The 22,641-nt window shown below is 37.7% G+C and overlaps 1 protein-coding gene across 4 annotated transcripts in view; it reads right to left on the bottom strand.

Moving 5' to 3' along the window:
- Positions 1-1,900: 1,900 nt before the first annotated feature.
- Positions 1,901-22,641, bottom strand: part of LOC119737103 (mucin-5AC-like) — a 35,806-nt gene continuing 15,065 nt past the window's right edge. For 3 of the 4 annotated variants that reach the window (XM_038211199.1, XM_038211198.1, XM_038211197.1), the window contains 3 exons: positions 21,953-22,163; positions 21,254-21,330; positions 1,901-9,473 (listed from right to left, as the gene is read on the bottom strand). In XM_038211199.1, the coding sequence (XP_038067127.1) occupies positions 9,069-9,473; positions 21,254-21,330; positions 21,953-22,163 (693 nt within the window). In that variant the 3' untranslated portion in view covers positions 1,901-9,068. The remainder of the gene's footprint in view (positions 9,474-21,253; positions 21,331-21,952; positions 22,164-22,641) is intronic. The other variant, XR_005272339.1, reaches the window with a different exon arrangement.

Here is a 22,641-nt window from a genome sequence, read left to right as displayed (position 1 = left end):
GCTGAATGTTCCATTCGAATGTTTCCATTTGTGACCAGCGAAACTACCAGCACCACATTGCCATGGCGATTCCTGGTACAAATCTCTCCACACTACACCCGAGTGTCTCAAGGGATCCTGCAGATCCTGAATATTGAACTTACTTGAGTTCACCCCCCTGGGGAGGGCAAAGGGACACGGGGCGTGTCCCTCAAAAATCAGGGCATCTGGTAAGCTGTGGCACCCACTGCCAGGCCAGGCACTGTGCCAAAAAATATGCATTTGTGCTCGCAACATTGTTCACCTATTTTGCATACAAGTATTTGCAATGCTTAGTACTCATACCCACACCCGTATTTTTAATCGAGTCCTTTTTTTCATTCTCATGTCCTCTTTTCCAAACATCAAAAACAAAACTACCAAATTATTATGAAATACCTTACTTGACTGTTAGTGAATGACAGTCTAAAGCATCCAGTAAAATTATGGCACCTGGTGTGCTGACATTTTCAAGGAAAGTGGTATTTTGTATTAATTTCCAACGCTGGTCGGCCGACCAGATTTCTTTGCAATTGATCACACACCTGTGAAGGGGTACAAGCCTGCTAGACTGATTCTCTGACCTTACAATTCCCCAAAGTATATTAATTGCTTCGTTTCATCTTAAGTGGGGTCAGGGAACCAGACTACAAGAACATGATAGGTTTTCTTGGTTTTTCAAGCATCCACAAGCCCAAAACATGAAACAAGTCAGTTTAACAATATTTTATATAACACACTAATCCTCCAAATCCATTTATTTCTGAAAATTGCAGCAAAAGCAAATGTTGTACATTCCCTTTAATGCAATGAACTTTCTAAAAACTAAAAAGAAAAATCTGAAATCTAGTTGTGACAAAATTAAGACAACGGTTGCCAAGTTCCAGAAATTGTTGCACGGACAAAAGTTCAATGTAGCTGCCATTTGTGGAATGGGTGTGGCACCTGTTGAGAACAGACAGCCTTCAACTAATGACTCCACTTAACGACAAGTTTAATCCAGTTGAATGGCATATGTACCAAGTTTGTGTCAAGGCTCCTGTTAGTGACCCTTAACATTGTTTTTATGGGGAGGTATCAACAAAGATTGTCTCAAGCCCTGTTTTGGGTCTGAAGACTGTGGGGTATAGGCTGGGAACATTCCTTATCTTTTCCATCAAGTGTCGCCATCGGCTGTGGTAAGGAACTAACTACAGGGTGGTGCAAAAAGAAGGAAACCCACTTTTGACAGGAATTTTAACATACTTAACTTATTTGAACTGATTTTTTAAAAATGTAGTTAAGTATGGCTCTTCAACCATAGATGGTGAAAAAAATCTTTAACAAAATTGCAAGAATAGTGTTATTTTGCTGATTTGAATACAAGTCACCAAAATCACTGTTGTCCATGTGTAAGTCTAGTGTAGTGTTTTTGTTTTTTTCTTCAATTCAAGCTCTGGAGCTCGGTCAAGCGGATGGAATAAAGCCGTCCGTGGACAAACAGTTTTGGCACGTGAAATTTTTAGGTGAAAATTGATGTCAAAAGTGTCCTTCTTTTTGCACCACCCTGAAGTGTGAGCATATGATACAAATAGTACTGAATGAGTACTTGAATGTGTACTTGAAGCGTCCTAAGTAATATTTCACATTGTCACCATCCAAAACTGGAACATGAGGTTTTTCCCTTTTCTTTTGAGTTTCATGCTCTAAGTTAACTTTTAGAGTTTCAAATTTACCTTAAAATTTCCCGGTTTTGAGCGGACTTTTTCAGTTTGTCAACTAAAAACTGAAAAGACAACTTGCAGACAAGGCGATGAAAACTACAATCTACACATCAGTGCATACAAATGGAAGAAATCAGCAGAATAAGAGTTGAAGAATAAACAGCCTCACAAAGTTTCCATATTTTACCACTGAAAGTGTTAATATCGGTTGCAACACATACCAAACAGAGAGGAGAAATTGTGGCAGAACAATATCTTCTAAGCTATTCCCTTATTAAACTGATTTTTTTTTGTTATTAATATAATACTGTTTTATATATTTTTGTGATTAAGGAGTCATATTAATTCAAGAAGCTGTATGCAAGCCTGGGGCTCAAACACATTTTCTCATTAATTATTTTCACAACTTTTATTGTTAACATTCTTTGTCTTGATCCTATTTAAGGGATTAGAACGTAACACAATTAAACAACGTACAGGCATTCTTAAAAGTTAAATTGTATATTTGACCTACAGGCTGTATGTTATCCAATATCTGTTCACTTATGTTTATGGGTAGCCACACTTTGACAAAGTAGTTCAATGAATACACAATTTTTGTTCTAAAAGTAGTACATGTACTTAACTTGAACTTTGTGTTGCACTGAAATTTCTACATAACAGAATTAGAAAGCGTAAAACTGACAATATAAAATACAAAGCAGAACAATTTTTTTTAAACACAATGTGTGCCAATTTAACAAAAACACATGCGGCGGTGAAACTTACTATGCAATTAAAGTCTGAACACATTTTAAATAAAATAAAAACCTTTATCAACAATACATTTAAAACATTGTGCTTGCCTGAAAACTTTAACTAGATTTTCACTTTTTATAGATGTCAACAATTGGTTTTTAGCATTTCCAATGATTTTTGCATTATCAAATTTTTCTGATTTTTCATGCAAAAAAAAAGAGAAATACAATATATGCATGTTCATCCCCATTTTCAAAAAACTGGTGATTTTTTACTCCAGTAGACGGAAATCACTTTTTCCGCCAAACAAGGCCAACTTGGGGAATTTCATCCCGCCAACTCTTACTAACTTTTGTCCAAGCAAGAATTTGGCAACTACAAAAGAGTCAACATTAAACACAAAATTCAGGATTATGTCTTTAATAAAACTACAAGATTGCAGGGGGACAAAAATCAGCCTCCGTTCTGGCACATTCTGGCATCTACTTCCTTTTTAAGTTTTATGCTATGAGGCCTTCCTAAAACAATTAAAAATATCGCCCCTTCCCCAAAAAATAAAAGACAAGAAAGCCACCGAAAAGATGAAATTCTATCCTGTACAAAAACTTATATACAATTACATACCAATGTAATATTGACTAAATCCTCCCCAACTCAAAGCAAATTTTCCCCCCAAAAATCCAAGTTTTCCAAAACATTTTTCAGTATGTATAATGGTTCACAGACATTTGCATGCTGTAGTCTCTCTATACATTTCAACTATGATCTTTACTTCCAGGTTTAAGGCAAGTATCACACACAAAAATCCACTTAAATTTACCATTTCAAGACCACGATCACCCAAAACATCCAATTATAAAAATTAAACTTTTACCCAAACTAACAGGTGCAGTTGATTTGATCTCTCCAAAAATAATAAGCAACTGACCCTCGGGCAAAGACAGAAAAATGAGACTTCCCCAAAGATGATCTCCAGAGATAACTACAGAATCCATACAGTGGATAACACTGCTGGGTTATATGGCCCAGGGGTTTGTGACCTTTGACCCAGTCCCCTATAGGTGTGTATAATCAGCATTAAGGTCACCACCTCTATCATCAAAGCATGGTCTTGACATGGCTCCTTACATCCCCACAGGGAGTACACAGCCCTGCTGTCCCAGTATGAAGATCTACACCTGTTACTTAGTAAAATGTAATTTTCAGTCTTCTTTCAACATTTAAGCTGGCACTAATTTTTTATTTTTTTTTGGCTGGACCTGATGGGCTAGCCTTTGCCCTCTGACTGACTGAGTCCCAGAGTCACTAAGTCACTGAGTCACTGGGGGAGTCACTGACGAGTGACTGACCGAGTGACTGACCGAGTGACTGACTGAGTCACTGACTGAGTCAGACAAGTGATTGATGAGTGAGGAGTCACTGACTGAGTCACTGACTGAGTCACTGACTGAGTCACTGACAAGTGATTGATGAGTGAGGAGTCACTGATGAGTCACTGACTGAGTCACTGACTGAGTAACTGACAAGTGATTGATGAGTGAGGAGTCACTGACTGAGTCACTGACTGAGTCACTGACAAGTGATTGATGAGTGAGGAGTCACTGATGAGTCACTGACTGAGTCACTGACTGAGTAACTGACAAGTGATTGATGAGTGAGGAGTCACTGACTGAGTCACTGACTGAGTCACTCCCCGAGTAACTGACAAGTGATTGATGAGTGAGGAGTCACTGATGAGTCACTGACTGAGTCACTGACTGAGTAACTGACAAGTGATTTATGAGTGAGGAGTCACTGATGAGTCACTGACTGAGTCACTGACTGAGTAACTGACAAGTGATTTATGAGTGAGGAGTCACTGATGAGTCACTGACTGAGTCACTGACTGAGTAACTGACAAGTGATTGATGAGTGAGGAGTCACTGATGAGTCACTGACTGAGTCACTGACTGAGTAACTGACAAGTGATTGATGAGTGAGGAGTCACTGATGAGTCACTGACTGAGTCACTGACTGAGTAACTGACAAGTGATTTATGAGTGAGGAGTCACTGATGAGTCACTGACTGACTGAGTCACTGACGAGTGACTGACTGAGTGACTGACTCATTGACTGACGAGTCTCTAGTCACTGACTGCGTCAAAGACTACGCGTCACTGACTGAGTCACTGACTTACTGAGTCACTCACTGACCAACTGTCTCCCCTCAGAGTAAATTTCAGGTGAAGTGGGCATTTCGTTTGAAGCTCTACAGGTCATATTTCCACCTGAAAATGGAGCTACCGGTACCAAGACTGTTCTAAACGAAACCTTCTTTGGAATAAAGACAGTACTGGTTCAAATTAACTTGGAACAACCGACAGTCATTTGAGAGAAGTTTTAGTTGAAAACAAAATCTCTGGCAACTGAGTATGAGATAAGTAACTGTAACCAATTAATTACTTTGATAAACAAAACTAAAAGACCATGTCGTGATAGTTGTAATACACTCTTTTTGATTATGAATAATAATTAAGACAATGCATAATAGGCCAAAAAGGAAACAGACTCACTAAAAAGTAAACCAAAAACTACTAAACAAAGCATACATTATTTATACATTTACAATTTAAATATTCTTTGAATCTTTTTTCATCAACTGTACCACAATGGGAAAAGACAAGGGATCAGTTTTGGGGAAATGAACTATATTTTTTGACCTGCAAACCCCATTTTGGTCAAATTTCCTTGGTCAATATCCTTGGTCAATATGAAAAAAACTTCATATAATAACATTTTTAAAACTGTTTCTAAGGTTTTGCCCTTAAAAATCATTCATGGAAGGCCAATTCTTGATCCCAATAGGACAATAAAAGGTGGACTATTCCATTTCAACTTCGGGGAAGATGTAGCCTAGGATCCATCAGGTCATATATATTTAGATAAAACATCGACTTCAGTCCTTGACCTGGGAAACTATGCCAAAAACAGACCATGGAGGAGTAGAAAAACACCTTAAGATTTCCAAGTTTGGGATTGGCATAGTGACCTTTGACTGACCTCAGGTCATTAAATCAGGGAAATTTATGCCTTGAGAAAGGTTTACACAAGCACCCTGGAATGTCCATTACGCCCTACAGATAGTCTTCCTTTTGGGCTGTTGCAGTCAACTTGAGGTGATATTCAATGGTGGATCACATAAGAAATTATAACCTGACTCGAGTAAAAAATAAATAAATCGAAAAATAAATGAATAAGTAAATAACAGGTATCTTCATATGAATGTTTAACAGCCATTTTTCTTGGCCCTTTTTTCAAAAATCATACAATTTTCTAGCCATAGACATGAACATATGTGCACTTAAGTTCTCGTTTAAGCACTATAGGAAAGTTAAAGTAGAAACATTAATAAAACACTCACAGAACAAAGTAACTAACGTTAGCAGTAATCCCTTCATTAACAAAAAGACACACAAAATTGAGAGACAAAATTGTTTAGATTTCCGTATATCAGTAGGGTTAAACATGGAGGCAGGAAAATAAGTTCGCTGAAAAAAATATTTTTCCCCACGTTATAGTTATACTGTACGCGTAGGTCTGGATAACAGTCAATTAAAAGATGTTACATTACGTCTGTGCATTAAGTGATTACTTTTGAAACTGAACACTCAACAAGTTTTCTTTGACATGCGCTGATATCATCTGACTCCATTAAACGATTTTTGTTGGCTGCTCATTTTTTGCTATCGTGACAGTTGTCACTATGAAATATGTTCTTTTTATCTGGACCAAAAATAGATCCAATGAAAGACTGCACTTAAATAGAGTTTGCAAAGCTTGAGGGAGAAAGGCTTTAAATGAGAGTTATATCCCCAGAAAGATAAAATGCCATTCGAGAATATATTGCGACGTCTGTGGAAAGACTTTCTCTGATTACAACTGGCGAGGATGAGTCAGGGCTGGATGATATCAAGTGCAACACAACACCGACAACTATTTAACTTCAGTTGGGGGCAAGGGGATCACATTTTTTTCCCCTGAAAATCCTTTTCTCAAAATTGAACTACAACATGAAGGTTAAAGCACCTCTCCTTTTGAAAACAACTATTTGGTCTAGAATCAAATCCGACAGTGACAAATGGCGAGACAGCAATTGAATGTTTGAGGTCATCGTAAAAAAGAAAATATCAATTTCAAGCTGCATGGCTTGGCAAGACAAGGATACAATAAACCAATAATTGTTAAGTTTACTTAAGAATTTTTTTAAAAGGGGGATAATTCTCCAAACTAAGAAATTGCCTTTAAAAAAAAATGTAAACTATCTGATACATTCATCAATAAATTACAATAGAAGAGACCCTGTACTTGGTCCTTTTTGAATAACTTGTTTACAAAGATAATGGCAAAAAAAGGCAAACGACTACATGATAAACAAAGGCTAGATAACTTTCTGTCATATAAAGTTATAATGTTTATATTTCAAACAAACCTAATTTGACCAATGATTTTCGGAATGTTCCAGCTACACAGGCATGCAACTGGAAATTTAGAAGAAAAAGAAACGGAGGAAATTCCAAACCACACAAGACTTGTACAGTGTTTTTCAATTTGTAATGGCATTCATGAGAAGTAAAAAACGAGGAAATCAGCAGATCCGAGGAAAAGTTGCATGCCTGGCTTCATGTTTGATTAATTTATAAATCACAAAATTTTCAAGTTTTTTTTATGGCCAATGAAGATGGACGGAATATTGATTTTAAACTCCTTAGAATTATCGGAAAGGAATAACCAACACAATGAAATACATGCAGAAAAAAATATTGGCTCTACGCTCTAGTAAAACAGGCAGCCACTAAATACAGAGTTTTTAACAACTTTTTTTTTTGGTGATTGAACTCAGAAATCTTACAGTACTGCGTATATTAAAAAAACATATTGTGCATCTTAACTTTGGAATGGTGCATAAGATTTTGTAACATGGTACTGAACACTTAAAAATCAAAATACATATATTATTGTACTCATTCACTACAGTAATATACTTGATACATGACAACCAAGTGACTTTTTTTTGGTTAAGATTAGCTTAATTACTTACAGAAAAAAATGCTTGATCTCTCTTTAACTTGATCGATACACACGCACACACTGCATAATTAATTGCAAATTCAAAAAATTGCAACATTTCTTTTGAAACACAGCAAACTTTCAGTAAAAAGAAATGGCAAGATTTCCAAAACACTAACAAAACATTCAAACAATAGCACAAAATTACATTTCTGTCTTCTTGAAGTGCTGGATTTCCTAGTTTATAATCAAGACAAATTGAAGTTTCAACTATTCAACATGACAATTTCTTTGTAATTTTTTCGGAGAACATGACAGTGTGTTTAAGGACATGTGACAATCAACAAGCCACAAAAGTATAGATCTAAAAATGCAAACTTTCAAAGAATGGCTTTCAGCTTGGTTGTTTCGCCTAACTTTCTAAGGAGTAAAGTTAAATAAAATTTGGCAGGCATCACAACTCTTCTTAGTCCACTGATACAAACAAGACACTTTTAGTTATTCCTACGGAATCCAGGAATCATGCGTGCACTGTGGTTTGTGCTTTGTGAGTTCTTGCAAGAACTGAATGCCTAGGGTGTGCATCGGAACCGGGAACCCGGGTATCCGACCACTGATGTCAGGAACCAGTTCCAGATTACCGGATCAGGTACTCATAACCATCTTTACGAATTACTTAGCAACTTCTCTTACAATGAAAAGAAAGCTTTTGAATGACATCTGTAGAAAATTTTCAAAGAAGAAAACGTAGGGCTACATTGTACATCGTAGACCAAAACAGATTTCACGTTTTAAAGCGGGACAGATAATGCTCGCAAAAATTGCAGTTTACACTGTTCAGCTAAAAAAAAACCTTCAGACAACTTCCGGGATTTGAAATTTGGGGTTGAGTTTCTTTTACGCATACCTGGGTACCCGTATTTTACAATAGGGTTTCCTGTACAACCCATAAATGCATACACACCACTAGAAGTACACATGACTAAATCTATTCTGAAGTACACAAAGCCATAGCGTCTTTGCATGAATGTCAGGCCCTGTCGGCAATGCGTTCAAATGTCTCTCCCAGTGGTCTCCCCCAACTCTACCTTTGTAACCATTGAGGGGGTACTTGTGCAAGAAGCCCTCGGCCCATCGGCCAGTATTTGACCCTGCTATAAACCTTCAATTAAGCCCACTTCAATTGGGATTTTGAATTATAGTACTAAAAAGTCGCTGTAACAACAATAAAACAACAAACAAGTGCAGATCAAGCCTGCCACCTTACAGTTCCTTGATTCTGACAAAGGTTTATGAAAGAAACATCCATTATTGGGACAGTACTGTATGTTTAAACTGTCCTTGAGACAACACTTTTGAGACAACACTTTTGAAGCAAGGCAAAAAGTGTGGTCAGTGGCTAGGAGAAAAACTTTTGGCAAATTTTTTGCCACGCCAAATTAGCAGACGGTGCAAGTGCACAACACAAAGCCTTGAGGAACAGAGACTTATATATGAAATATCTACAATGTGGACTGTACAGTTTAGACAAACCTGCTACTGTCTTTCCCCACGGGTTCAATCTTAAAGATGCGTGTCCTCCACCTCGCAATTCATAAAGTCCTCCGGACTGAAGCTATCGTAAGGCACAATATCCCCGTCTCCTGCGTCTGGCTTAAAGCTGAGCAGGTGAGCCCCATTGCCGTTCAAGGCCGCCTTGTCGGTCTCGTTCACCATGGCAGGGTTGTCGAATCCAACCTCCAGATCCGGGTTGGTGTTATTGGTGATGTACTCCCCGCTGCGGGTGCGTTTGCGATCGCAGACGAGGTAAAGGAAGCCCGCGATGATGATGACCAAGCTGATGCAGCCCAGGACGATCAGCACGATGAAGAGAGCCCGACTGCCGAGGATGTTAAGACCGGTTTGCTTGTCTGATTCCAGGAGAACTTGGGAAATACCCGCATAGGGCTTAAAATCATCAACGCCCAACTGTTGAAGAAGTAAAAAAGGATGAAAATATTTTAAGTTCCCTGACTTACTCAAGGTAAAGATTCCAATTAAATCTTCATGCCAATGCAATTACACAATGAATCTGTGTCAAAAAAAACATGATGCAGCAAAAGTTGGTGGAGTTGAATTGTGTTCAACTTTTCAAAATTCGAAACACGAAAGGTTGCTTTGGCACTACATTCGCATTTACTTTCACTACTAGTTAACAGACCAGCCTTTCAAATGAAAATTAGTTGAACAGAAAACAACAGAAACTGTGGAATTGCTGTGGAATTGCCCATCAAGAGTTCAAGACCGTTATGGATTTGATAATTCACTAATATTCTGTATGTAAAGACTAGTCTTTAAAGACATGTTTGCCCAGAAAGGCAAATTGGAATGTGTTTTTTTTATAAATGTATGTATCTTTATATTGAGTCTGACTCGCACTTTAGATCACTGAAATGATGATTCAAATGTCAGGTGGGTGTGGTGGCATATAATTTCTTTCTTTTTTTCAGCAGTTAGGAGCATTTTGGGAAACATTTTAAAATACTTCCACAAAAATGTATGGTCTTCAGGTTTGGTGTGGGCATGGACTGCAAAGGCTTCTCTCCCAATCTGGAGACACATTCCAGTAGCACGGAGGTCAGGGGAGGTTATCTTGAAACCGCTCCATCAATGTTGTGTCTGACTTTTCCAAACCAAACCCCGCCAAACCAAACCCCAAGGCTTTGTCTTTCTACTGACCCAAGGGAGGGGTTACAGGAAGGAAGTATGCAAGACCAAAATGCCATCCATCCTTTTGCCACCAATTTGACAAATGCCTTGAGATACTGGATTAAAGGCTTTTTAAAACCATCCTCTTGCCTACACATGTTGAAAATTCAAAATCAACGCACATCCGCTGTAAGCAAAACGTGGTCCAAATGAGTGCAGGTAGGCAAGGCTTACCATTCACACTTAAAGGGAAGATACAACATTTGCAAACATCAAAAAACGAAACGATCAAATTATTACAATTGGATTGTTAAGGAATGGCATTCGAAAGCACCCTGTAAAATCTTGGCTCCTGGTGTGCTGACATTTTCAAGAAAACTGTTGTTTTTTTCTCAAAAAGTGCTCTTAATTTTTGATATTTATTTTTTTCCGCATTTTCTTTGCAATTGATTACACACCTGTGAAGGGGTACAAGCCTGCCAGACTGATTCTCTGACCTTGATTCCCCAAAGTCGACAAACTGCTCCGTTTAATCATAAGGGGGTCAGGGAACCAGACTAGAAGAACATGTTTTTCTTGGTTTTTCCAGCATCTTCAAGCCCAAAACGTGAAACAAGTCAGTTTAACAATATTTGCTATAACATTCTGATCCCCCAAATCCACTTACTACTGAAAATTGCAGCAAGAGCAAATGTTGTACATTCCCTTAAAGGCCGGTTCATACTCGGCACATAAGTGAATGCGCATTTGTGACGTCAGGGCAAGTTTTTGCGCTGCGAACTCACAAAAGTTGACCACGTTTCAACTCTGGCGAATTTTGCAGCGAATGCTTCGTGACGTCAAATTCGCACCACATTCACATTCGCATGAATTACGAACCGGCCTTTGCATTGGTTTTTACACAGGCTGCCATAGATTGTTGGATTTTCTTCCTGGCTTGGGCTTCTCAACCCTGGTCGGGACCAGGGTTGATTTTACCCAAGTAGAGCACTAGATGCAAGTAGAAGCCAGGCTGGATTCTCGCTTGTATAGGAGATCCTGAAATTGCCATGTTGGACACAGACTAACAAGGAGTTAGTGTGAAAGGGCCTTGGGGGGGGGGGGGGGGGGGTTACAGCAAGAAACTGTGCCAGACCAAAATAATAACCATCCATCTTTTTACCACCAACTGGAAAAATACCTTGAGGATCAGGAATGAAAGGTCATTGTGTGGTGATTGAGCTGCCAAGTTAAAATGAGTCATAAAATGAGAGGTTTGGACTTTGGACTGGCTGTAAACCAAAGTCAGGGAACAATAGTCGGTACTGTCTTCAGATTTGGCTTATTGGAAACAAGTGTAAATTAAAGGGAATATACAACATTTGCAAACATCGACAAACAAAACTACCAAATTTTTAAGAAATACCTTACTAGGATGTTGGTTACTGGCAGTCTAACGCATTCTGTAAAATTATGGCACCTGGTGTTAAGTCATTTTCAAGAAAAGTTGAATTTTTGTATAAATTTCCAACGGTGGTCGGCCGACCACCGTTGGAAAAACCTAACTATTTTTCAACTACTACTTCAAATTCACCATATTTTTCAGTCCAAATTTGGTTGCTATTGGTAACATGTTCAGGAATGGGTGCAAGCCCGCTTGACTGGTTTCCTTACCTTACAATTTTCCAGCATCTATAAATTGATCAATTTCATCTTTAGTGGAGTCAGGGAACCAGACTACTTAAACATTTATGTTTTTCTTGGTTTTTCCACCATTTTCAAACACAAAACTTCAAACATATCAGTGCAACAATTAATATTTGATCTATTATAACCCCTCAAATATTTCATTTCTGAAAATTGCAGCAAAAACCTATGATGTACATTCCCTTTAAATAGCTAATTTTTATTTTAATACATACATGTGTAGTCATTTATACATGTACTCACAGAGAGGACGCACGTATGTACTATACATGTATACTAAAAAAAAATTTTTTGATCATAAATTCACCTTTATGGTTTATTTTATTTTATTTTTACTGGTGGGTGGGCCTGTGGGATCTGAATGCTCAAAAAGGTCAAGTTAGCGAACATTATTATAATTTTTTTAGTTTTATTATTTTTTTTTTTATTGTAGATGGTACACTGACCAGTCAAAATAACTGCATTGCACTACATGTACAACCATGCATTCAGTGTTGCAAGTGGTAATATAAAGAAACAACACAATTTGTTATTTATGCTTAGATATGTTTTATTACCCTGGAAGCAGAATTATGAGGGTACATTGTATGCCAATTAATACTCACAAAAATGAAAGTGCACAATTTCCACATTTGTTTATAAATGTTGGATGAATGGGATAATTTTTTTTTTTTTTAAATAAAAACACTTTTTTTTTGGTCTAAATACATTCATGTAGTTTTTGAAATAAGAAATTTATCTTTAAACGGTTATTGAAAACAAAAAGGAAGTGACACAGAAAACACATCTCCCTAAGCCCAATCCCCCAATAAAAGTTTTTAAAAAAATCAATAAAGGTGGATTTGTGATCCACGTATTTTTTACGTAAACATACTTTCTAATTTTCTATCAGCTTTGCAATGTCTCACTTTTGAGGTTGCTTATTACACTGAAATAGTCACTGTTTACTGTTTCACCAGGATTTTTAATTTAATTTTTTTTTCTTGAAAGGGGCGGGGGTGGTGTTTCCCCATTTTTTTTTAACTGAAATCACAATTGGTCGTTCTACATGTACCGATATACAGGCATGCAACTTGGAATTTGGGGGAAAATGGAGAAAATTCCGAATCACACTTGTAAGACTCTATACAGTGTTCTTCAATGTGTAATGGCATGTGGCATTCATGAGAAATAAAAAATGAGAAAATCAGCGGATCCGAGGAAAAGTTGCATGCCTGTATATATGTGACCCGCTCCACAAAAATGAGTCTGTTGTGGCAAAACAGAAATTTTGAGTTAACTACATTAATAAAATGGGAATGAAATAAGCTTTCATTTGGTATATCATGGGCCTCTCTAGGACATTTGGTTGCACTGTTGTGCCTTTTTTAATTCTGTCAAGTTTTTGCAAAGCAAGAAATGTCTCAATGAAGAAAAAAGGGTTTAAAAATTACAAATACACTGTAACTAACCAAGAAAAGCACCAAAAATCATAAATTTGTTAGTCTTTTTCTTACAATATTCAAATGTCTGTGTAAGATATCTGAACTAAAACTATCAAACAACCAAAATAAAACAAAAACAAAAAATCCAAATTTTGAGCAAATTTTCACTGTTTCCATTTAAAAGTGGTAAAAGCTGGAATTCAAGCTATGCGACATCAGACTCATTTTTGCAGAGCGGGTCACATATGGTGCGACAATATTTTTTCAAACTGAAATCAAACTTAAGGATCCACTTAAGGATTGCCTTCCACAAAATTGTAACGAATACATTTTGAACCAGGCCTTTTGGGTAAAGCAAGAACTTTTCTGAAATTTCAAGATTCATTTCAAGAAACAATCTTAACTAAGTCAAAACTGTCTGAAAATCAATTTCTCATTTCAAGAACTATTAAAATCCCTCCTGGTCTGTCCCCTGTCTTTGTTCTTCTACACCATTCCCCTTGATCTTCATCTTCCCCCACATCTGTCTGTCCCCTATTTCATCTCTCTTTTGTGTTTCTTCTTCCAACCCTGGGTGCTTGTGTGTCCCCCTCATGTTTGTTTCTCCTACCACTGTCGTTTGGCCGTCATTATTTTTTTATTTCAAAAATTAGTTAGACAACAAAGTAGTTTTACTTATATTTTTATAATATTTATCCCATTCATCCAATATATATGACTTGAAGCTTTGCATGGCGGATAAGATCAAGTAGAAAGATTGCGGGTAACACCATGGGGAAAGTAATGTCTTCTTGGAAGAAGTGTGGTTCTGAAAAGAACCGGGTGGTTGAGTGTAGAACGAGACGTTTCAGATAGTGTGCTCTGACAGTGTTCTCTCAGTCTTACCTTCCTGACGGACAGAGCACACTGTTTGAAACGTCCAGTTCTACACGGACTCAACCAACCGGTTCTTTTCAGAACCACACTTCTCCCAAGAAGAGATAACTTTCCACAATCTTTGTACTTCATTCCTCCAATGTTTATAAACAAATTGGTACTGTAATTATGCTGATTGAGAAACTTGTCAAGCTGCCCTATATGAAATACAATGCAACGTTTTTCATCTGACATGCACAAAGAACAGTGACAGTACCGGTACATGTTGGAACACGTTTTCCCTCAAAGCATTGCAGAATTTAAAAAAATATATATATCTAGAATTCTGGATAGCGCAATAACACGTTCCTTGAAAAATTGAAATAAATAGTGCATTTCACAGAACGTGACCAAAGGGGGAAAAAACAATTTCTTTTGAGTGCTTTTGTAGATTCTGTATCAAAAATCAATCCCAATGGATCCCAAGAGATGTGCGGAGGCTACGCCAGTTGCATTTACTAATTATATGCCACTTTCGCTGTCACAGATAAATAGTCTATGACATATTTTTTTCCTTTTGTGAAGTCTCTCAGCTGCATTAAAAGTAAAGTGTAATTTACAGTCAGACAGGTAATTTCTGTGTGGTTTGATGTAGCTAGGAATTGAATGAAAATGTATGCCTCTCAATTTTTTAGTACTCGTAAAGAATGTTACTTCCCCCAACTTTGCAAAAAAAATCCCTCTCCCTAAAAAAAAGTATCTGAAGCAAGTTTTTAGAGGGGTTGGGTGGAGCTATACGGACAATTTGTGACTTTCAAAAATTGTTACCATGGTAGCTAAGCTCAGATCTCAACAAAGGATAGACATTATACTCAAAATATTAGTGCTGATTATGGCTACATTAGGCCGTGTCTAAAGTACTCGAACTATTACCGACATTAACACAAACGACTACGGGAAAATGGATTCAGCCACTTCCAACAAAAGGTTAAGTACGTAAATACAAGTACACCATAATATTAGTAATACATGGTTGCCGTGGTTACATGCAGCAAAGGGCATCATTTAAACTCATCATCTGTGGGGCTAATGGTGTTATTGCAATAATTATTGGTGACATCATTGGGGGTGGGACTGGGGAATATGAAAAGTCCAAAATATAATAGGCAGAAGGTTAAGGGTCGTAACGGTCCCCAGAGCAATGCAGGGTCTATGGTACATTTATGTTTGTTTGTATTTGCCTAAACGCACCCATAAAATATCAATCTCTTTTTGTTCTATACATGTATGTAAATGTTTACAGGTAAAAACACCTTAACGATAAATCATCTGGAATTCCAGATTTCAAAAGGGATTCTTTAAAAAATCCTGATATCAGGAAAAGTCCTGAGCATCTTATTTTTTAAACCTGCATCACATTACGCTATGTGGGATTACATAAATAAGAGGAAAGGCCTCAAGTTCACCCCCTACACATACTGTAGCAGCATCTTTCTCAAAGGCCTTTGCAAAGGGTCCTGCTAACGCCAAGCACTCGCAATTTTACCAAACAATTTGTTTTCAATTTTATACACATTTCAATTAATTATATGGGAGTGGCATGGAATCCTGGATCTGTGTAGCCTGAAATGTCAAACAAACAAATGTCTTTTGGAATTTACATCTTCAAATAAAGTAGACATCAACTGAATTTTGCAACATTTATATCCATGGAGGAAGGGATACCAGCTACTATGTGATGAGTTGGAAATATTGACCATTAGACCATGTGCAGCATCAGCAGCGATTTCAACTCAGCTCTTAACCATGGTATTCCTCCATGCTCTATGCTCTAACCAACTTTAACCTGTTATCATTTTGCCTACTGATACCTTTAATCTTGCGGATGCACCACTGGGGGTGGTGTGCATACCCGGAGTGAAATCTTCTCACTATGGTCAACCCTCAGGGCAGTCCCCTATATTAACTGTCAGTTGCTCAGCATGTGGGATGACATTTACCATAGGACCTTCAGTATCTAAAATTCCCATTACTCTGGCTTTTAGGAGATCTGACTGGCGAAACTCCAGCTTAGGCCGTTCATACTATCCAAAATCTGTGTGCTGAACTTGGGTCTAATGACAGAGATTTTGTGAACTGCTTTCACACTAGCAAGAATCTGACACAGTTTCTACATGGATCCCGTACTCTACATGGGTAGACGTTAAGGACCCAGGCTGTTCCTGGCGCACCCTAAGGCCAAAAAAAAAAGTCTCCGGTTTCTGGTATGGAGCTTGGCCAAAAAGTGGTGCCACCGACGCGGCTTTTAAAAAAAAAAGTACCGTTTTTTTCCTTCAAATGTCGGCTGATGACTGCAAATGGTGCCCGACTAAACTTAGTGCAAATACATGGGAGTTCAGAGAGGCCACATAAAGCTTATTCTCGATCGTAACCCCATCTAAAAACACGTTAAAATTGTGCAGCAGCAGGATTCCAGTCAAACCAGTGAGTTTGGCGGTTTTGAGACATCATCTTACATTGAAAAAAAAACTTTTTCATTTTACCATGGAGGAATACCGACACGCATGGCTACGGCGACGCGCGCGCATACCAGAGACTGGAGACTTTTTTATTTTTGGCCTAAGTTACAATTACACGTGTATGGTGGACATGTGTTAATTTCAACATGGGTAGACAAGACATTATAGGGTGAAAAGGCCTTTAGGGAACTTGATTCACTCTGAGGTCCTATTTTTTATGATTCTGGAAACAGAGATAATGCTGAAAGCCAACATTTCGAAATGTAAGGATGGTGTTCTGATAAACTGAAAACAAATCAGAGGTAACATTATCAATGTGGTTACGCCTTTAGGGAGGACCATATCTGAACAATACTTTGTTTCAGGATTTCCTGATTGTTTTTAGATCTGATGCGGGTAGCACAATGACATGTTGATGTTGATTAAATCGCTGAGACTTGAAACAAGTAATTTGAGCCAGAGAAGTTTCTTTTGTAATGCCCACATTGCAAAACAGACTTTAACTTAAGAACAGGCAAGTCAATGTAACAAAAGAAAGATATTTGTAAATTGGTAATCAAGTATGCATCCTTTACTTCTGGGTTTATTTTTTACTTAAAAAGCTACACCATGTTTTAATTAAAAGTACAGATGCTTTTTTTCAGTCTATAAATGACCAAATTATTTGGAATAGAATTAGAACCGCCTTATGTGTTCGTCAGTGACTGTGAGTCATTTGGTTTTGTTTGTTTTCTTGTTTTTCTCTTTTACGTGTTGGTTGACAACTTGATCTGACTGGAGGCATGGTGATCGACGATTAATTTGTCCGCAAAGGCAAATCTGTAACCTGAACTAGTAAACTATCCCCGTACACTCAGACATCAGACATCATGTAAAGAGTACACGTACATGACCGGATGTGCATCAGCCAATTTTAGTGTAATATTTCAATCTGTTCAAACTTATTTTACATTCTCTGATTATGAAAAGTATTACTTTTGTGCCCAATTAACCAACTGCATCCACGACCACTACGGAGTACTTCTTTATGCAATATTTTCTTTAATTTGTCAAAACTGCACAACACTGTTGGTCGTTCAGTTTCGGTGTCACTGCAAGCTTTACAGCGGCTGCATGATGTCAAAAGGTACACTAAGATGCTGTACAAGTTTTGTTGCTATCTGGCATTATCTACTGGGCAGCGCTGAATGGCTAAGTCATGGGCGTTGTCTAGAAACAAAAGGATTATTTCTGGAATGCAAACTAACCTGATTTATCAAGCCTAGTCAAGATTATGTCTGAGTCCAGGGTCAAAACTACAGACATGAAGGTATTTTTTGTGATCAGTAAGATTTAAAGCTGCATTTCAAACACTTATCTGTCCCATCAGGAAAACTGAACTTGTGAAATTAATTGTTACAAACGCGATGGAACATTTTGTGAAGTATGTTTAAATGTAGATTGATTTCATTAGTTACATACAATGTCGAAGAAAAAAACATTAAATATCTTAAATAAACACATTTTATTATTTTTTTCAGAACAAAATCTGCAATTTTTTTTAATAAACAAATGACACTACAGTTGTCTGAAATGTAAATGATGTAGGACTGTCACGTGTGCGATCACACAATATAAAAGTTTTTGTTTTGAGTTTTCACTTGTTTTTCTCAGAACCACTGAAACTCACAAATCAAACAGATTTGCTTTCAGAGGGTGTTACTGCAAAATTTACACTATTGGGAATACAGTATCCACTTAGTCTGCATGCATAAAAACAAATCATTCTTTTCCCGCCGATAAATTTATGATTGGATGGGGCTTGGGTTTCCATTTTGCCTTACGTTTTTCATCCCAGCACCTGGCAACACTGGTGATTTATTTATTTTGTTTAAAACACGGGCAGGGCGGATGAGTAGCTTACTCCAGCACGCTCATTTTCACTGCGCCATATTACAATTTGTGCCTGCAATTTTTAATTCGTGGAAAGGCCATCGATACATACTGAATGACGTCAGCAACTCATTACATTTAGGATTGAGAGAGCTAAAATCTCCCTTTTATTAGTGAGAAAAGTGGTTAGGGGTAGGGAGGGGGGCTGTTCAGTGTTTTTATTAAGTTTGAAGATTTGTTGTGAAATAATAAGGATTAGGACAGGAAGATGAAATACATGTGACGCTTCTCCCGTTGCTTGATTGTTACAGGTTCTATTAAAAGTGCAAATTATACCAGAAAATGTACATTTTTGCCAGGTAGTCTCTATACATGTCTCAAATTAAGCTTTCAAATTATGAGTTACTTATTGTAAAAGGGAAAATACAACATTTGCAAACATCAAAAAATAAAACTACCAAATCATTTTGAAACACCTTGCTGGACTGTTAGTGAATGACAGTGTAAAGCATCCTGTAAAATCATGGCACCTGGTATACTCAAGAAAAGTGGTATTTTTGTATCAATTTCCAACGCTGATCGGCCGACCAGCGTTGGAAAAAACTGGCTTTTTTTTTCAAATACTGGTCCCAGTTGACCATCGCACTTGTTTGCAATCGATTACACACCAATGAACGGGTACAAGCCAGCTAGACTGGTTCCCTGACCTTACAATTCCCCAATGTATGTAAACTGATCTGTTTTTTCTTAAATGGAGTCAGGAAACCAGACTACAGGAAATGATTGTTTTTCTTGGTTTTTAAAGCATTTTCGAACCCAAAACCTCAAAAAAGTCAGTGTACATGTAACTATATTTGCTATATATTTCCAACCCCCCAATTCCATCCATTTCTGAAAATTACAGCAAAAGCAAATGATGTATTCCCTTTAAGTACCGGTACAATATAATGCTTAGATGTGCCATCAGCAAATTTATGAAGTACTATTGGAAAATACCTCCAAAATTCAATTTGTTAAAATTGCAAGGACTCTTGCTGACATTCTGAGAACTTTCTAGCAAATTCCCCCAAAATAGCCCAAACCCACACGGGGTCACCGTTTGAAAGGGCAATGGTCAGCAAACCCCAGGGTTCAAATTAAGCACTCAAGCCGGACAATCAGACAACCTTCAAGTTTAAGCCTTCCTCTGCTGTTTAAGTGAAGTGAATATATTTATATACAGCCTGGCTCCATAGGTCTAGCCTTGTGGTTTATTTATCCTATGCTGTAAGTGGGATTATACATGTAGCTAAGATAAAATGACCCCATCATACCAAGTCCCTCCAATTTCACATCCCAACTGTAACATTATGCACCCCCCCCCTCCCCCACGGTAAAAAAAAATGCTAGCTTTGCCACTGCATGCATCCCATAAAATGTGGATATTACACACTGCAAAATATTTCTGGCTTGTAGGATGGGCTCTTTGTTCTTAAAAAAAAATATGACAAGTTATTATTTCTTTGTGGGAAGAACAAGACAAACAATACCCCCCCCCTTCCCCCATCTCATCCATAGTGAGGTGAATGCAATCAGAACAAACAAATTTTACAACCGAAAAAGCAGAAAACAGAATTGAAAAAAAAATATATCAGGCGATCCCAAAATGGGATGTGAAACTAAACTGCAGGGGGCTGTAAATACAAATTAACAAGACCATGACCTCTAGAGTCGGCATGTTACTCGAGCCTACCACACAGAGGTTTACATTTGTACATGTAGTTGGCTCCCCAAAAAGCTGTGCTACTCTATCACTGAATTTTTAAACATCATTCAGTAATTTGTGAACCAAAACACATCATTTTTCAGTGAGAAAATTCAAAATTTTGCTTCAAGAAAGAGTTTACCAGAGATGAGATTGGGAGAAATATAAAAAAATCAACAAAATATTTGGGCAGAGGACTTGAGGGTCACAGAGGGCCGCACAGAAACATGGAGTGAGTCTATGGCATATGTAATGTTTATATTTGCCTAAAAGCACTCCTTAAAACACCCATTTCTTTTGTTCTACATAAACTTGTAAACTTGAATTACACAAATTCCGTATTAATTTTTTTTTAATACTGAAATCAGGAAAAATCCTGAAAAAAAATCCTGAAACCAGGAAAAATCTTGACAAATATCTCACCCTGCTATTCAAAATGCACTCATAGACACTTCTTGGAGAAGTCCCCTGATTCCACCCTTGACCTTAAGAAAACTCACGTCATGACCTTACTATTAGAGGTGTACAGGTTGCTAGGGTTTCCAGCGCCAGAATTTCGTACCCCTGTCAACATTTTTGGGGGGTTGTCTCCTCCCTTGGGGACCTCTAGGCAATAAAGCAATTTAAAGGAAGGGTTGCCTGACCCTGGAGGGGTCAAAAGGTTGAGAGGTCAAATTCGTGGTGGTAGTTTTTAACAGCTAAGTAAAATCAATGAATTACAACTGGTGAAAAAAACTTCTTGAGCAGAATTCAGCCATGACTGTTGTAAAGGATCTGACAAGAAGAAGGCCATTTTTTCCCCAGCACTTCCTGACACAGAATGGAGATATTTCACCTTCAAAGTAAATTGCTGGGATAAAACCATGGTCTTTAGGGTAACTGGTTGCAGTTAAATTGAATTGATGACTCAAAAAGCTTTAGTGTGAAAATGTACAAAATCTGATTGAATGGTACACTTACCAATGTCTTCATCTTATCGACGTTGTCCTCCTCATTTAATTTTGCCAACACCTTCTCACTACTCAATACACTTTCTCCTAAAGAAAAGGAAGAACGATGGAGGTTCCTATTATATTAAGCCATACCATGGCAATTGAATAGCTATGTGACCCCAGGCCCAATTTCATAGCTGTTTTAAAATGGTCAACACTAAAATTGTGCCAACTACAGCTGAAAAGTCCTGCCAACAGTTGCAAGTACATTAAAGCTTTATATCGACACCATTTGCAAAAAACTGTGTTTTTTTCTGATTGAAGGAACCATACGATAGGCCAACTTATTAATAATTTCAACTGTTATAAAGTGAGTATTTAAGAAACCAAAAGGTGGGCGTGGACATCCAAGAAGTTTTTTACATCGGCTGGCTTATCTAGCTCCCTGATTAGGTTCTTGAAACTCAATGGTTCTAGAGTCTGGATGGTAACACATAGCAACCAATGAAAACTATTGTGCAAATGAGTACATGTAAATGTTTTCATTGGATGACATCAACCCCCCACCACCTGATCCCACGATTCAGAAAGCAAAATGTAATAGATTATTAAATTTCACCTCGAGTCTCAACCTGATCGCTTTTACATCAAACTTGTCAAGAAATACCTTTCAAATAAGAATCTCATTCAAATAATTTATCAGACTCTGAACTCCTTCACGACTTACCGGAGCCTCCCTCCCTGCTTCTCACAAAGAACGAGACATGGAGCACCCCATCCTTGAGGATCGGGGAAGGGCTGATGTAGATGATGTCTTCTGGCTTGATTGCCGAGGTCCCTCCGTCACTCTGACGCCTCCGACGTCTGTTACTAGTATTGAGCATTTGAGCAAGGAGCTGGCGGAATTTGACATCCAAATAGGACATCCAATACTCTCTCTATGGAGATGGATAATTGGATATAGGGTAATCGTGGATGAAAAATGAAAACTGGAAAATGGGAGAGATACTTCTTACTACTTACAGTTTAATGGGTAATTTTTTTAAGGCATAGCCTTTGTGACCCCATATCCTATTTTTGTTCTCTTCCAACGTGAGTCAAGCTCCTTCTTAAATGCTGACACAGTTCTAGCATTCACTACTTTCTGTGGGAGAGCATTCCATTCATTGACGATTCTTTGGGAGAGGTGTTTCCTACAGCTTCATATATTGCCTACTTTAAACTAACTCTAGCAGGGGTGACATAGGGGGAAATAACAAATCCTGGGCAAGTATAATTAGTTACATTTTGTTCTCCGTGAAAAGTAGTAGGCATTTCTTTGTTGTTATGAATGGAAATAGACAAACTACTAAATATAGGGTGAATAAAAAAAAACCCGAAACTGCGATATTAATGCTAATTCGAGCAGAAGTAGGG

The sequence above is a fragment of the Patiria miniata genome, unplaced genomic scaffold, assembly GCF_015706575.1.
Source record: "Patiria miniata isolate m_02_andy unplaced genomic scaffold, ASM1570657v1 HiC_scaffold_3, whole genome shotgun sequence".
NCBI lineage: Eukaryota > Metazoa > Echinodermata > Asteroidea > Valvatida > Asterinidae > Patiria > Patiria miniata.
The sequence above is the reverse complement of the archived record's forward strand: the minus strand, read 5'-3'. Positions and strand labels throughout refer to the sequence as shown.